This window comes from Lepidochelys kempii, chromosome 7 (genome assembly GCF_965140265.1).
Source record: "Lepidochelys kempii isolate rLepKem1 chromosome 7, rLepKem1.hap2, whole genome shotgun sequence".
NCBI classification, from domain to species: domain Eukaryota; kingdom Metazoa; phylum Chordata; order Testudines; family Cheloniidae; genus Lepidochelys; species Lepidochelys kempii.
In genome coordinates this window covers 31,771,023-31,786,817 of record NC_133262.1, presented here as the reverse complement: position 1 = coordinate 31,786,817, position 15,795 = coordinate 31,771,023, and the positions used below count along the sequence as shown (strand labels likewise).

Sequence of the window (15,795 nt, the reverse complement as noted above, 5' to 3'; positions counted from 1 at the left end):
TGTCAATGGTTGAGCCAGGATCAGAATCCAGGTTGTCTGTCTCCCCGCCCAACGCTGTGTCCAGTCTCACACCTCCGCCTCATGTTGACAACCATGGCTTGTACCTTTGGAAGCACAGTTGACTTTATTAGCTTCTCTGAAAGTGGATACAAAAGGCTGACATAATATCTCATGAATACCCCTTGCACAGAAGCAATCTCTGATCCTGAGCCAGTAAAACATGCGGGCGTGTTTGATTTTAATCTGACTAATTGGTATCAAGACCTAGAGTCTGTTTAGTTTCTCCTCTCAAATGATTTCCTTGAGTGGTTCCAATCTGGAAGCTTTCAGCAGAACCTTGTCTTCCCGTCCTACATCTGTAATCACTCTGGACCTTCTCCTATAAGGGAATAAGAAGAGACCACATGATTATATAACAATTCTGCATTTCTTTTAATCTTTTCATCACAACAAGTCATGACTCTGTAAATAGGGATTAGCTAAGCCTCCCAATAGCTCTGTGAATTACACTATCCCTCTTTTATCCCCCCCAACCCGCATAATGCAGCATGGACTCAGTCTAGAGGTCCTGGAGTTGTGGTCCCCAGGAGAGCAAAGAACAGGCGTCAAAGGGTCAAGATCACCTTCTCCTTCCCATGTAGGAGTCAGGCTCTTGGCTCGGGCAGGAGCAGGGGGAATGATTGTCATGTCCTATGAATATTTTTGAGTTTTGAAAAATGTTCCTGTCCCCAATTGGGATGAAAAGTCAAAACCTCAAAAATTGTCATAAATCAAAAAACTGAAAAAAAATCATTTTGAATCAATTAAAATGTTTCATTTCAATAATTTTGAAACATTTTGTTTTGATTTTGACCAAATTACTTATTTAATTTGTTTTTCTTACCGTTAGCTTAAATTTCTGAGAGGAAAGTCATTTCAAACCAGAAAACCACTTTATTTTTGTTTTGAAAATGTCGACAAATTTATTTTAAAGAATGTTTTTCAATTCACCAACACTGACATTTTCCCATAAACAGTTTTGGTTTTGACGAATTGGCATTTTCCAACCAAAAAAATTTGGAAAATTCACAACCAGCTCCAGTCCTGGCTAGTTGCCAGCTGCAGGGTCCTGATATAGAAACCATTGAGAAGCGCTGATCTAAAGAACAGGATGAGGGAGTGAGAACTGATGGCAATCCCAGCCCTGCCACTAACTCACTGGGTGACTTTGGGCACGTCACTTTCCTTCCCTATGGCCCATACTTTGCATTATGGTAGCACCTTGAAGACACCAACCAAGACCAGGGCACCACAGTGCTATACAGATCCCGACTGAGATCAGGGCCCCACTATGCCAAGTGCTTCATAGACCCCGACTGAGATCAGGGCCCTATTGTGTCAGGAGCTGCACAGTCCCCGACTGAGATCAGGGCCCCATTGCGCCAGGCACTGCACAGACCCTGGCTGAGATTGGGGCCCCCTGTGCAGGGTGTTATGCATGTAATCCTTGTGGCCTGAAGCCCTAGGGAGGTGGGAGCTGACTGTTGTGAACAGTTTGTGAACAGGAAGAAGAGTAGTCCAGAGCTGCTTAAGAACTCCAGATGGACAGGGCACCATGGGATGGGAGGTCTCTGCCAGCATCTGTCGATGAGGAAAGAGAAATGTCCAAATGGAGCAGGCTTCATTTCAGACAGCCGCCCAACCTGAAGCAAATACTCACCAGCAACCACACACCACACAACAGAACTGCTAACCCAGGAACCTATCCTTGCAACAAAGCCCGTTGCCAACTGTGTCCACATATCTATTCAGGGGACACCATCATAGGGCCTAATCACATCAGCCACATGATCAGAGGCTCGTTCACCTGCACATCTACCAATGTGATATATGCCATCATGTGCCAGCAATGCCCCTCTGCCATGTACATTGACCAAACTTGACAGTCTCTACGTAAAAAAATAAATGGACATAAATCAGATGTCAAGAATTATAACATTCAAAAACCAGTCAGAGAACACTTCAGTCTCCTTGGTCACTTGATTCCAGACCTAAAAGTGGCAATTCTTCAACAAAAAAACTTCAAAAACAGACTCCGAGAGACTGCTGAATTGGAATTAATTTGCAAACTGGATACAATTAACTTAGGCTTGAATAAAGACTGGGAGTGGATGGGTCATTACACAAAGTAAAACTATTTCCCCATGTTCATTCCTCCCCCCTCCCCTGCACCCCTCCCCACTGTTCCTCACACGTTCTTGTCAACTGCTGGAAATGGCCCACCTTGATTATCACTACAAAAGGTTCCTCCCCACTCCCCCGCTCTCCTGCTGGTAATAGTTCACCTTACCTGATCATTCTTGTTACAGTGTGTATGGTAACACCCATTGTTTCATGTTCTCTGTGTATATAAAATCTCCCCACTGTATTTTCCACTACATGCATCCGATGAAGTGAGCTGTAGCTCACGAAAGCTTCTGCTCAAATAAATTTGTTAGTCTCTAAGGTGCCACAAGTACTCCTTTTCTTTGTGCTAATTTGGGGCATTTTGGTTAAAATATAGTTAAGTTTTGAGTTTTGGGGCAATAAAATGCTATTGACCCTGCTGGGAAATGAAAGGACAAGTGAACAGCACCAGACATGCTGGGTGAGGGGGTCACCCTAACTGACACCACAGTCACCGTTGGGGCACCAACGGGCACCAACGGGCACCGTTGGGTAAGGGAGCCTCATGAGAAAAGAAAGAGAAGGGCTCCTGCTAGCTGTGGGTTGAACTAAACTGGCTTTGAGATGGTGTACGGTGCAGTGGTGGGGAGTAGAGCTGAGGTGCCTTTGAGGCAGCCTTTGAGGTGCCTTTGAGGCAGAGACCAGGGCTGAGCTGAGGCAGTGTGTTGGTGCTGACAGGGCTTGGGACTCTGCCCTGTCAGAGGGGCTTGGAGGGACTCTGCTGCAGACCTTTCTGCCTAGCAAGCAAAGCTGAAATCAGGCCACTGGAGCAGCCCAGGCAGTATGGCCAGACTCCACCAGCCCCGGGCAGCAAACCGTGATGATGCTGAGAAGGGAAGTGGCTGGAATGTCTGAGCTGCTCACAACTGTGAAAGGTTTCAGAGTAACAGCCGTGTTAGTCTGTATTCGCAAAAAGAAAAGGGGTACTTGTGGCACCTTAGAGACTAACCAATTTATTTGAGCATAAGCTTTTGCATCCAATGAAGTGAGCTGTAGCTCACGAAAGCTTAAGCTCAAATAAATTTGTTAGCTTCTAAGGTGCCACAAGTCCTCCTTTTCTTTTTACAACTGTGAAAGGAGGCCTGAGGCTGGGATTACTGCCAAAATACCCGGGGGAGGGGGAGAGTCTTACTTAACAGTTTGTATTAATTAATTGCTGGCTTTCTCAAGTTAGTTCTGTTGCCCCCTTCCCCCATCCTCATAAAGCTTTTTTTATTAACCCCTACACTCAGTGCTTGCAAGTGGGAAAGTATTACCTATCAAGGGTGCCAAGGGTGGTGTATACAGTTTTCCAGGTTTCTGGGTTGGGGCTTAAGCTGGTGTTTACATTTTTTGAAGGACCCGATTGAAAACTGAATCCCACCGCTGACAACACCTAATTACACACATGTTCGCTGAGATCAGGGCCTCATTGTGCTGGGTGCTGCACAGACCCCGGTGAGGTCAGGGCCCCATTGTGCCAGGCGCTGCACAGACTCACACTAAGAGACAGACCCTGAAGAGCTTAAAATCTAAATAGACAAAGGGTGGGAGGGGAAACACAGGCATAGAGAGGGGAAGGGGCTTGCCTAAGCTCAGGCTGGTGGAGATAGAAATAGAACCCAGGTCTCTGAGCCCCAGCCCATTGCCCTAGCCTCTCCACTAGCTGTCCGTAATAGTCACAGAAATTACTCACTGCCTCTCGATGTCTTCTATGGTGTCTGGCAACGGCATGTTACGGGTCTCAGGCAGGAAGCAGGTGGCGATGCCGGATACAACAGGGGCAGCTCCATAGATGATCAGCGGCAGGGAGGGTAAGTACTCACTGGTCATTTGCACAAGCGGGGCCACTATGCCGCCCACCCGAGCCAGGGTGTTCACAAACCCCATTCCGGTCTGTCTGCCATGGAGAGAGAACAGTCAGGGACTGGGAACCAGCCCTCAGCTGGGTTTGCCTTTTCTGAGCTACAAATCTCCATGTTGTTTATTCACAACTTGCATACCTAATCTACTCTCTAACCTGCCTGCCTGCAATGTCCTGTCAGAAAGCAGTAGAACAAGGTATGCTGATTCATTCAGTCTGCCTTATCCAATAGATTCGTTTGGATTTGCATCTCCTAACAGCTGTAGGAAACCCAGTGGCTCAGCTGACCAGAGCTCTTGCTGTCATTCTGTCATTGCCATCTCCTTGAGGTTAATCATGCAGGGTGAAAACTGCAACACAGCCCAGCAGCCCAGGTAGGACTCCTTAATGGGCGTTTGCATCTACATACCTAATCACGGTGGGGTAGAGCTCTCCTGTATAGAGGAAGGCACAGTTGAATGAGGCAGCCAGGCAGCCCTTTCCAAACACAGCCAAAAGAGTGCGCAGGGTCTGCAGATCTAGGGAGAGGGAAAGGATGACATCAGCAGGTGCTGCTGGAACTTAGCTCTTTGCACAGTATGGGCATGCAAACACAGTCCTTAATCTCCCTGTCCTCGAGTTCCCCCCCAACTCTGTAAAAAGAGTCAGTAATTACAAGAGGTTGAATTTTTTTTTGGTCAAAAAGTAATTTCCAAGAAAAATGTCTTTATGCTGCAAATTAATTGTTGTCTTGTTTTTTAATGGTCAGATTATATTTCCAGGATGCACCGTGGCCTCCCCATATTATTTATTATTTGTATTATCGTAGTGCCTAGGAGCCCCAGTCATGGGCCAGGAAAGAGAGAGTCCCTGTCCCAAAGAGCTGGCAATCTATGTATAAGACAAATGATGACATGGATACAGACAGATAAATACATAAGAATGGCCATACTGGGTCAGGCCAATGGTCCATCTAGCCCAGTATCCTGTCTTCCGACAGTGGCCAACACCTGATGTTTCAGAGGGAATGAACAGGGCAATTACTGAGTGATCCCTTCCCTGTCATCCACTCCCAACTTCTGGCAGTTAGAGGCTTAGGACACCCAGAACATGGGATTGTGTCCCTGAGCATCTTGGCTAATAGCCATTGATGGACCTGTCCTCCATGAACTTACCCAATTCTTTTTCAAACTCAGTTATAGTTTTGGCCTTCACAACATCCCCTGGCAACGAGTTCCACTGGTTGACTGTGTGTTATGTGAAGAAGTCCTGCCTTGTGTTTATTTTAAATCTGCTGCCTATTGATTTCATTGGGTGACCCTTGGTTCATCATGGGGCAGCACAAGGAAACAATGAGACACTATTGGCAAGCACGGTAGGGCGTGGTTTCAGCACACCAGCAACCTAACCACTGTCAAGTTTTTTGTAGGCTTCAGAGCAGAGGGAGTTTTAAGCAGGGTTTTGAAGGAGGATATGATGTTAATTTTGCTGATGCTTACAGGGAACTTTTCCCAAGCATGAGGGGCAGCATGGGGGAAAGCACAAAGGTGCTTGTTTGAAAATGTAACAAGTGGGTGATAGAAGCTGATATCATAGACTGATTGGAGTCGATCTTTTAATATTGAATGAGAGCTGTTAGGGCAGGTGGGGATAGGTTATGAAGAGTCTTGAGAGTGAAGACAAGTAGCTTATATTTGATATGATAAGAAGGAACCAGTAAAGGGAAGCAAAGAGATGGGAAGTGATGAGTCATGGCAGCTGCATGGCATTATGGGAGACAAAGTCTGGCTAGGGACCCCAGCATTTCAGAATTAAAATTTGGGTGGGGGGAAGAAGTGCCATGGGTGTTCATTTTTTTACTGAAAAATGGAAATTTTCTGTGTGAAGCTGATGACTTTCACATAAAACTTAATTTAGCCAATCCCCCAATTTTCTGTTGAAAAACAGTTTGAATGAAAACATTTTCAACCACCTTTAATATACAGACGTTGCTTTTATAGACTATTCTTGTAACATTACTCTTGCTGTATCTTGCGTATATGCTAATTAAATTATATGTATGCTAAATGTATATACATGCTAATACATGCTGATTAAAATCAGAGCATGCAGATCGATAGTGCACCAGGACCTCACCTTGTGGCACAAATATGTTGGCCAGGATTGCAAGCCCTGCTAGGATGAGAGCAGAAGCCTGGGTGACTCTCCGGCCAATGAAACTGATCATGAAGAAACCAATCAGCTTTGCAGGGATGTCGACAGCTCCATATACCACCTGGATGAGGTAAATGCTGACCCCAAAATTCTGCAGGTCCATGGCCAGCCCATAATAGGCAAAACTGGTGGAGAACCTGTCGTTGATGGCACAAAAATGCATGGTACAATGGAAAGTCTGCAGAGCGCAGTACCTCCTGTTGCCACTGGGAGTGCTGTAAAATGCTCTCTGGCCTGGGACTTGGGGGACCGCATTTCAATTCCCCTGTGTCACAGACTCCCTTGTCTGACCTTCAGCAAGTCACTTAGTTTCTCTGTGCTTCAGTTCCCCTTCTATAAAAATGGAGGCAATAATCCTACCTCTGGTCTACTTAGATTGTAAACTCCTGAAAGTAGGGCCTGGCCCTGTCTCGTCCTACTGTACAGCACTAAGCACAACAGCATTTGGATCTCAGCCGGTCGTACCATCATAACAAAAGCCCCTGGTTTATTTTCTGCCCTTCCACCCTCTTTGCCTCCCTCTGCAGCTGAATGAACCCACCTACCATATGAAGCACAGGCACCAGGATACCCGGCGTACAGACGGTGTACGCACCAGATCGGCAGCTGTGTGGGTGGACTTGGCTGCGGACATTTCTTTTTGCAGGCTGGCTCTCAAGTCCTGTGGGGAAGAGACACCGGAGAGTTTATATCTTCCCCAAATCCTTGGTTATTTAAATCCTTATCGTTATGACTTGGGGTATTCTCGCTATCCGTGTAAACACCCGGGGTCTGGAGCTGCTGCAATAGTGAGTGCCATCACCGGCCGAGCCAGTCTTCAGGCTGCAGTACCCCTGGCTACCACTGGGAGATGCAGGTAGCCGAGGGAAGCGGCAAAGAGCAGGACGGGCAACCTCCAGTGGGGCTATTTCAACTCATAGCACAGGGCTCCTTGTTTAGGGCACTGTGCAAAGTACTGAACGCCTCCTACGGATTGGAAGGGTGCATCCTATGAGGTCTCCCATTCTAACATCCCCTTAGCAAGCTACGTTTCCAGACAGCAATTCATGTGCTAGATTTCTATGGGGATCACCCTGTCAGTACGCCTGGCTGTCTCTTTTACTGGAGTTGTTAAGGCCTATGGATATGATTTTTTTGGATTCTTTATTGCTATTGTTTCACAACAGCTATAGCTGGACTCTACGACTTGATTTCTGGGCTTGGGAGAGTGTATATTTATTACCCTCTTGGCACCAAGTGTTCATGTGTCCCTGTCTAGAACTGGACAAAATGTTTTGGCTGAAACTTTTTTCAGTGAAAAATGCAGATTTGGTGACATCAAAACAAATTGCAAATTTTTGTCAATTTCACCAAATTGTTTTGGAAAATTAAAAACAAACAACCAGCCACCAAATTGAAGTGTTTTATTTTTACATTTTTGAAATAAAATGTTTTGATTTTTTTATTTGAAGCAAATTTTTGTTTTGAAATTTTCTTTAATTTTATATAAATATTTTTTGTAAATGTTAAAAAATGCTCAAATTAAAAAAGCATCATTTCATGGTGAATGAAAATTTGGCCTGAACTGAATATTTTCCCTTTCGATTTGCCAAAAACTTTGAAAAAAATTGTTTTCAGTTTGACCTGAAATAATTTTTTTCCACAAGTTTTTGGAATTGCCAGTAACCGAAAAAATCCATTATTTGCCCAGCTCTTTCCCTCTTTGTGTGTGTGTGCGTGTGTTTTCCCCCTCTGGAGAAGGGGTGTATGAGTTTGCTCTATGGTGTGTTCGTGTGTGTCAGTCCTCTCTCTGACAATCACGGGGTGAGAGGCACGCAGATAAGATCCATGTATTACAACCTCCCTTTTAGCCTATTCAATTCCTCACCTCTACGCTGAGTTTGTCCCCTTCTTCCTTTCGCCCATTTATTTGTGCCACTTTCTGCAGCTCCTTTAATGCCTGGTTCAGTTTGCCGGCTGTTGCAAGCCAGCGGGCCGACTCTGTGAACCACCTGTTTGGAACCAAAAGGGCACATGGTAGCCAGCTTCCCTGCCATCGGCCTTGGTGCAGGGCAGGGCTGATGATGACCCCACGTGGTGACACCAGGAAGTGCAGGGTTGAAAACCCAGGGGAACCCCAGGGCTGTGTTTGTCCAGCAGCTTAATAAAGAATTGCCTGTATGTTCATTACAACAGGATACTTTTCACCATGAGAAACACCAAGACTCAGGACACCTGGGGCTCCCAACCTATGTATGATACAGAAAGAGTCTGTTGCAGTTCAGGTAGGGTGACCAAATGTCCCGATATTGTCTTATATACACAACTATAGTACTCCCCCCCCCCCCCCCCAAAAAAAGTGTCCCAATTTTTCACACTTGCTATTTTGTCACCCCAAGTTCGGAAACATTTCAAAACTCCTCTGTCTCTATGTGCTTAGAATAGATGCAGTGTTCAGGCTAAAGGAGCAAGTTGAGAAGCAGTGTGGTCTAATGGATAGGGTACAGCATTAGGAGGCAGGGCAGCTGGGTTCTCTTCTTGGCTGTAGAACTGCCTGTCTTGTGACCTTTGGCAAATCACTTCCCAGCTGGTTCTCTGCCCAAAGATCATCTGTTGCATCTGTAAGCATGTCTGGGCAGGAACAGTGTCTGTACAGCTCCTAGCCCTGGTCTGTAGGGGCTACCATAATAATAATGGTCTTGTGAGTAGGACACTAGCTTTGGAAACCTAGGTTCATTTTCCTGCTCTACCACAGATGCCCCATGTGACTTTGGGCAAGTCACTCCATATTTCTGCGCATCAGCTCCGCAGTCTGTAAAATGTGAATAATTACCCTTCCCTTTTCTATTTAGACTGTGAGCTCTTTAGGACAGGGCCTCTCTTTCAATGTGTGTCTATGTCGCACCCAGCACAATGGGACCCTGAACTCAGATGAGGCCTCTAGATGCTACTACCATAATATGAAAAATCACAATCAGTGCAACCTCAGATTGGGACCCCCACTGTGCCAAGTGCTGGACAGACATACAGTGAGAGACACGCCCAGTGTCTGAGAGTTTGCAGTCTGAACATCTTCCAGAACCCCTTGGTCCACGCAAGGGATAACAGGGAAGTCCCCATGCTGGCAAGGTTTACAAGTGGGAATGACACCTACCAGCCATAGAAGAAGAAGATGAAATAGGGCACCGAAACAGCCAACTGCAGCCAGCGCCAATCTGGGATGACATAGGCTAGCCCAGCCAGAATGAACTGCCCAATGCTGTAACTATATCCTGTCACCATGCCAATTGCTGCCCGGAGTTTAGTGGGGGCCCACTCCACAGCTGCATGAGGAGATAAAAGGGGGAAGAGCGTCAAAGTCCAGAGAACACCAATCCCAGCTTTCAAAGCCACCTGCACACCTAAATCCACCCCCAAACAAGTGAGTGGAATTTCAGCAGAGTAGGGAGAATAATGGATTTTTCATTTTGGTGGCAACTTCAAAAAGAAAAAGGAAAAAAAAACAGAAAAAAATTCATTTTGGGCCAACCAGAATTTTTTTTTTTTTTTTAATTTTTGGGCAAATCAGAGAGTTGAAAAAGGTTTCATTTTGGGTTAAATTAGCTGTTTTGTTTTGCCTGTCAAGAGGTTTTTGTCATGTTTTGGAATTTAAAAAAAATATAAAATTCAAGGAAATTTTGAAATGAAAAGTCATTTGAACCAAAAAAATGAAAACGTTTCAACTTTTTCTGATTTGTTTTTGACGTGAACAATGTGGCTGAACCAACATGAATTCACTAAACGTTTTATGGAAAAAAGTTTCAGCTCAAAAATATCACCCAGCTCTAGACTGCAGCTCTTTGCAGGGGGGGACTGTCTTTTAGTTCTGTTTTTAAAGGGACTCTAGCACAATGGGATCCTGACCCATGACTGGGGCTCCGAGGTGTGGCCACCTTTCTGGTCAGACTATAAGCTGTTTGAAGGGTGAATAACGCCTCACCTAGCGTCTCTGTCACATGCATTATATTGTAATGCTCGTTCTCCTCAACATCCTCTTTATCTTAATGTAGGAAGATACTGTTATGCTGGGGGGTTGGAGCTGGTGGGCATAACTGCCACTTTTCATTCAGGATAAAAGTAAGAAACAATCAAGCTCCTTTATGGACCCAGATATCTGAAACAATAGGATCCACCACCCAAAACATAGGCACATAGCAAGGCTTGAGCAGATGCTGAGTCATGTGGCCCATGGGGGTTCCTTGGACAGTGATATAGCACACAGGGCCTGGAGCATGGACTGGTGCAGTTGCGTGTGTCTTTGTGTGTGAGAAAAGCAGCAATAATAGGACAAGTACAAAGAAGCCTGTGACACAGCCAGAGAAGTCCTGGCAGTATGACCCTGAGAAAACACTAGGAAGGAGAACTTTTTGGGCAGAGTGTTGGCTGGAAAAGGGTTGGTACAGTGAGCAAAGAAACTGCCTCCTGCTGTTTGTTTCCTGCTGTGAACAGGGAAACAAGACATTGTAAATAACCAGGAATGCACCAAAGAAATACCTGGCTTCATCATCAACTTCTCCTCTTAATGGAAACATCCTGTAAGACCCCAAAGGACTTGCTGCTTGCTTGGGTCGGTACTTACAGAGGGACACGCAGTTGAGGTTGATCCCCGACAGAGCCATCCCAGTCAGGAAGCGGAAAACGCAGTACATGGCAAAGTTTGATGAGAAAGCAGCACAAGAGCCGGTGATGGCCATTTGCAGACAGGACCAGATCAAGAGTGACTTCCGTCCAAACCTGTGGCAGAGAAAACCAAGGCTAGCTGCTAACAGGCAGGATAGGCTTGTGGCTAGAGTGCTGAGTCATCACTCTGGGGGAAACAGTATGACCCCCATCACTGTGGTAGGGCAGTGCTACAATCCCCATTGTACAGATGGGGAACTCAGACCCAAAGAGAGTAAGGGACTTGCACAAGGTCACAAAGGAAGTCTGTGGCAGAACAGGGGCTTGAACCCAGGTTTTCCCAAGTTCTAGGTGAGTGCCCTAACCACTGGGCTATTTTTCCTCTCTGATTATAAGTGCTGGTAAAGACAGCTGGAAACTGTTAGAACTGGGCCACTACCCGCCCCCACCCTGCATTCATCTCCTGCACCCTACCTAAGTGAAGTGACAGACAGGCATCTTACTTGTCAGAGAGATTTCCAAACACAATCGCTCCCACCAGGACTCCCGCCATATAGATCGACTGAGCCATCTGTTTCAATGTCCGTGAGCCACACACCAGATCCCACTGCAAGTGGGAGAGAAAACACCATCCCAGTGAGAAAGCATGAGGGAGACAAGTCCAGCAAACTTGGTCATAGTGAGAATGGGGGCCCCAAACTCTGATAAGGTTTGTGAAGAACCTAGCAAAATGTGGCCCTGATCTTGGTCAGGATCTGTGCAGCACCCAACATGGTGGGGTCCGAGGTGTCCAGATACTACCACAATACTAGTCCAGATCCTTATCTGGCAGACATCAAAGTAGCTCTGTTGGTTTCAATGAAACTATGCTGGTGGTCACCAGATAGCAATCTGATTCAGCATAGTCACTAGCCAGCCATTGCCAGGAGACTCTTTCTTACCTCGGTGATGATGGTGGAGGTGAAAACACTCTTGTCATATATCCATCCATCCATACAGGGCTCGGTGTCCATCTCGGTCCCATTGGTTGTTGTGGCATTTGGGTCTAGGAGCTGCCACTGGGCGGAGATGAAGCGGAGACACTTCTCCGGCTGCTGGTTCCCATCCACAGGGATGGAGATCTTGAGGAGCTCCTGGCAATACAGGAGGTCAGTAAAGTTGTCATCACAAGTGTAGTTAGCAACAATGGCAATATGGCAGTGGTGCCCAGGGGTAGCAGCGGTAAAGTTCTGCAGGATGTTGTGGCTGGCCATCAGTAATATTGGCAGGACCAATAATGTAACATGGATACTTTGGAAACGGCCCATACTGCCGACCTGCTCTAAAAGTTCTGCAAAAGTCATGTTGCCCCAGACCAGAAGACTCTGACACCTTGAATGTGCTTGTTTTGTGAAATAGATGCACACCCAAAACAATGTGCAGATGTAAATAGAGGAATGCCACTGCTGTTTACTCACAGATACGCACAGCTTTGTGTTTGCTTAGACATCCACTCCCAGTCTTGTCAGACGCTGCAGTCTACTCTGGAAAGACAGAAAGAGTTGCAATGGGTCTAGCAATAGCTCAAAGTGAATTCCTACAACCGAGCGGCCGATTTGGCTGCATTAAGGATCTGCTGATTAAATAAGCAGCTAATCAGAATATCCATGCAATTAAACCAGATGCAAAAATTCTAGGTCATTCCGTGCACAACTAATCCACAGTCTCTTTTGGCTACTAGACAATTCCAAGTTGATTGTGAATCCCAGAAGCCCGATGGAGCAGTTTGGTTGGGAATGCTGTGCCTAGTTGAGCTCCAGGTCAAGAAGTAGATTGTTCAGGGTTCTGCTGCACTTTTAGTTAATCTTTTGTTGGGTTTAATTTGTTTAGTTCCCCTTGGTTTGGAGGGCTTAATGCAAAAAGAAAACTATTTTAAGAGGAATTTTGGAGAAAGGATGTCAAGGGAGAGCCAGGTAGAATATGCCCTTAAATCTGAGTTTTCCAACCCTGATGTACTTTGCACTGTGGAGCAAATCTTGTTGTGTAGATGGTCAACATTTTGGAATTTCACATAGCTCAGCGGGAGTTTCCATGTATCTATAGTGCAGAGGGGCAAGGTATAGAATTGAACTCAGCTGTCAATGAAAGACATAGGGCTATGCTGATTTACACCACCTGGCCTAGCTACACAAGCGTAAATCTGGAGTCACTCCCCTTCAAGCCCCTATTTAACAAAACCAGGGAGAGTCAATGAGCCAGATCCTCCGCTGGTGTAAACAGGCACAGATCTACAATGGAGCTGAGAATCTGGCCCCATACAATTAAAATATAAACCTTGGTAAAATAGACTTACCTGCTTCCTATGTTGCTACCAAGCAATGTCTTTAATAGGCTACAGCTGCTTTTCTCTGTGGGTCAATGGATCATACTCTCACCAAGTAAATTGTCCAGAAATCTTACTGGATCAGTGGAGATCAGGCTATGACAGCAACACATGAGGACAAAGGAGGTGGGACTTGCTCAACTTCTCTCATTAGAACTTGCAACCTCTTTGCCCTTGGCCCAATAACGGCATCAAAAGCCCAGCAGGCAAAGCTTGAGTGCCCCTTTAATGACCCAGTTAGGAGAACCCCCACTTAGCAAATTAATAGACAAGAGCTAACATGATCCCACCATGCAGCCGGGACCTGGAGCAGAACATTATGACTGGGGAATGTAAATATGATGCCTTTCCTGCAGTTCCTGGTATGAGGATGCTTGCCGGTAGAACAAAAATGATGCCAGAGAAACAGATGTGGGATGAACCTTTGAGAGCCAGGGGCTTGTTTCAGAACAAGAAGAAATTTGAAACCTTCTAACAAGGCAAAACAGGTTTCCTGCAAGCTAACAGTCTTATCAGAACACTGTAATAATGCTGGGGATGTGCTCAGCTGGATAGAGCACTGCTCAGGGATTCAGGAGAGCTGGGTTCTGCTTCCAGCTCTGACCTATTGGGTAGCTTTGGGCAAGTCATTTAATCTTGCTGTGCCTCAGTTTCCCCATTTGCAAAAAGGGCACAATTATATTGATCTTCCTGTTAGACCTTAAAAATTTTCCATGTGGCAACTTCTCTTCCTCATGCACAATGGCTTTTTAACAAAATGGAATTTTTCACTAAACTTTTTCATTTTTTAAAGGAAAAAAAATCTATGTATCTATGGAAAAGCTATGGAGAGAGAAATAGATGTACATGAAATAATGTTGCAGTGTTAATGGGTTTGAAAGCAAGCTTAGTACATTCACCCTTTCCCAGTGCAAACTGAAAAGAATTAATGTAAATGTTGCTGGCCAGAAAACAGAAGAGGTTTTCACACCGGAGCAGGCAATTCTGGCCTGCTGACATGAAAATAATGAGGGGACAGGCCATGCCAGCAGTCTTTGTAGCACTGCCAGCATGTGGGGGTCCTGCAGTGATCCGCTCAGCTCATGCTAGTCATTGAGGCATCAGCTGGCTGTAGAAGCTGGTTGCTTGCATAAACTGAACATCCCAGTGAAGAGCCAGATCCTCAGCTGCTGTAATTTGGAATCACTCCCTTGAAGATGAGGAAACTATGCCAGTTTATACCAGCTGGGGATCTGGCCCCATTGACTCCACTGGAGGTTCAGCCAATTTACACCAGCTGGGGATCTGGGTCCATTGACTCCAGTGGAATTACACTGATTTGCACCAGCTGGGAATCTGGCCAACTGTAGCTTTTATGTCCCTAGCTACTTTGTCCCATTTCATTCTCCTTTTCTCTTCTCTTTTTCCCATTGGGCTATATTCAGAGGTGCTGTAAGTTACAAAACAGTCTCTTTCCTAATAGTGCAGAAGTTGCATCCAATGTATGTGGCAGGGGATAATGCATTGTCTGTTCTACTGGTTAGAGCAGGGGGCTGGGAGGAAGGACTCCTGAATTCTGTTCCAGGCCTTCGTTGGAGTGGTGGAGTCTAGCGATTGGAGCAGAGTGGTGATGTGGGCTGGGATTTAGGACTCCTGAGTTCTATTCTCAGCTCTAGATGGGAAAGTGGAGTCTAGTGGTTAGTGCAAGAGACAAGCAACTAGAACCCTTAGGTTATTTTCCCATCTCTGTCAAGGATTCACCCTGAGATCTTTCAGTAAATAACTTTTTGCCTCATCCATGAAAATAGGGGGATGATAATCCAGATCAGTTTGTGAAGTGCTTTGTGATCCTTTGGTAAGGTGAGCTGTATCTTTGCAAGTTGTTATTTTAATAGGAGCTTTTCCTTTACTCTTGTCTCTTGCAGTCCAAGTTGCAAGGACCAAAACCAAGATCTCTTTTCAAAATACAAGACTGGGCTTCTGAAATTGTACAGCATTTTTCACTGCAAGAAAATATATTAAACTGCAACATAAACTCCTTTATTTAGCTCAGGATTTTGCAATAATATTCCTTTGTTACAATAGATAGGTCCTTTCCCATATTTTTAACCTTTTGTTAAAAATTTTCACTTTTCACATACAATCCTTTTCCCTCCATTTTTCGTTAAGCATATAAATTTATTTATGGGTAGGGTTAAACCTAGTTGAAGCTGGTGAGTGTAATAACTGTCTTTCACTCAGGATAAGTGTAAAAAGCAATGGAGCTCCTTTATGGAACCAGGCAGCTGAAACAATAGAAGCCACCACCCAAAACACAGATATATTGTAAGGCTCGAATAGAAGCTGAATCATGTGGCCCTAGAAGTTTCCCTAGGGATTGATACAGCAAACACAGGGACTTGGGCATTATTTGGGGAACTGTGTCTGCATGGGAGAGAGAAGCAGAAGAAAACCAAAGACACACCCACAGAAAAACTAGTAGCATTTCTTTGAGAAAAAGCTAAGAGAGTGAGAGCTTTTGGGCTAAGTGCTGGTCGGAAAGAGGCTTGGAACTTGTGACATTTCCCTCTGGTGT

The 15,795-nt window shown here is 45.4% G+C and overlaps 1 protein-coding gene across 2 annotated transcripts; it reads right to left on the bottom strand.

Annotated features, from left to right (window-relative positions):
- Positions 1 to 96: 96 nt before the first annotated feature.
- On the bottom strand, positions 97 to 12,397 carry LOC140914318 (solute carrier family 22 member 6-B-like). Of its 2 annotated transcripts, XM_073351835.1 has the most exons (11): positions 12,337 to 12,397; positions 11,821 to 12,012; positions 11,383 to 11,486; positions 10,839 to 10,993; positions 9,375 to 9,543; positions 8,109 to 8,232; positions 6,787 to 6,902; positions 6,164 to 6,378; positions 4,458 to 4,566; positions 3,881 to 4,084; positions 97 to 379 (listed from the first exon to the last, which is right to left on the bottom strand). In XM_073351835.1, exons 2-11 carry the CDS (start codon positions 11,890 to 11,892, stop codon positions 289 to 291), a joined length of 1,359 nt encoding a protein of 452 aa, XP_073207936.1. In that variant the 5' UTR covers positions 11,893 to 12,012; positions 12,337 to 12,397; the 3' UTR covers positions 97 to 288. The 2 variants fall into 2 exon arrangements, with proteins under 2 accessions (XP_073207936.1, XP_073207934.1); XM_073351833.1 differs by lacking the exon at positions 12,337 to 12,397 and having other exon boundaries at positions 11,821 to 12,327.
- Between the last annotated feature and the right edge of the window lie 3,398 nt (positions 12,398 to 15,795).

What these genes read in the sequence shown, in the direction of transcription:
- LOC140914318 (XM_073351833.1), bottom strand. Translation starts at nt 12,222, where the DNA reads ATGACTTTTGCAGAACTTTTAGAGCAGGTCGGCAGTATGGGCCGTTTC. An exon ending in CCTCCACCATCATCACCGAG is followed by an intron (nt 11,487 to 11,820) that starts GTAAGAAAGAGT and finishes TCCCACTTGCAG; the next exon opens with TGGGATCTGGTGTGTGGCTC. An exon ending in TGGTGCCTGTGCTTCATATG is followed by an intron (nt 6,379 to 6,786) that starts GTAGGTGGGTTC and finishes CATCAACGACAG; the next exon opens with GTTCTCCACCAGTTTTGCCT.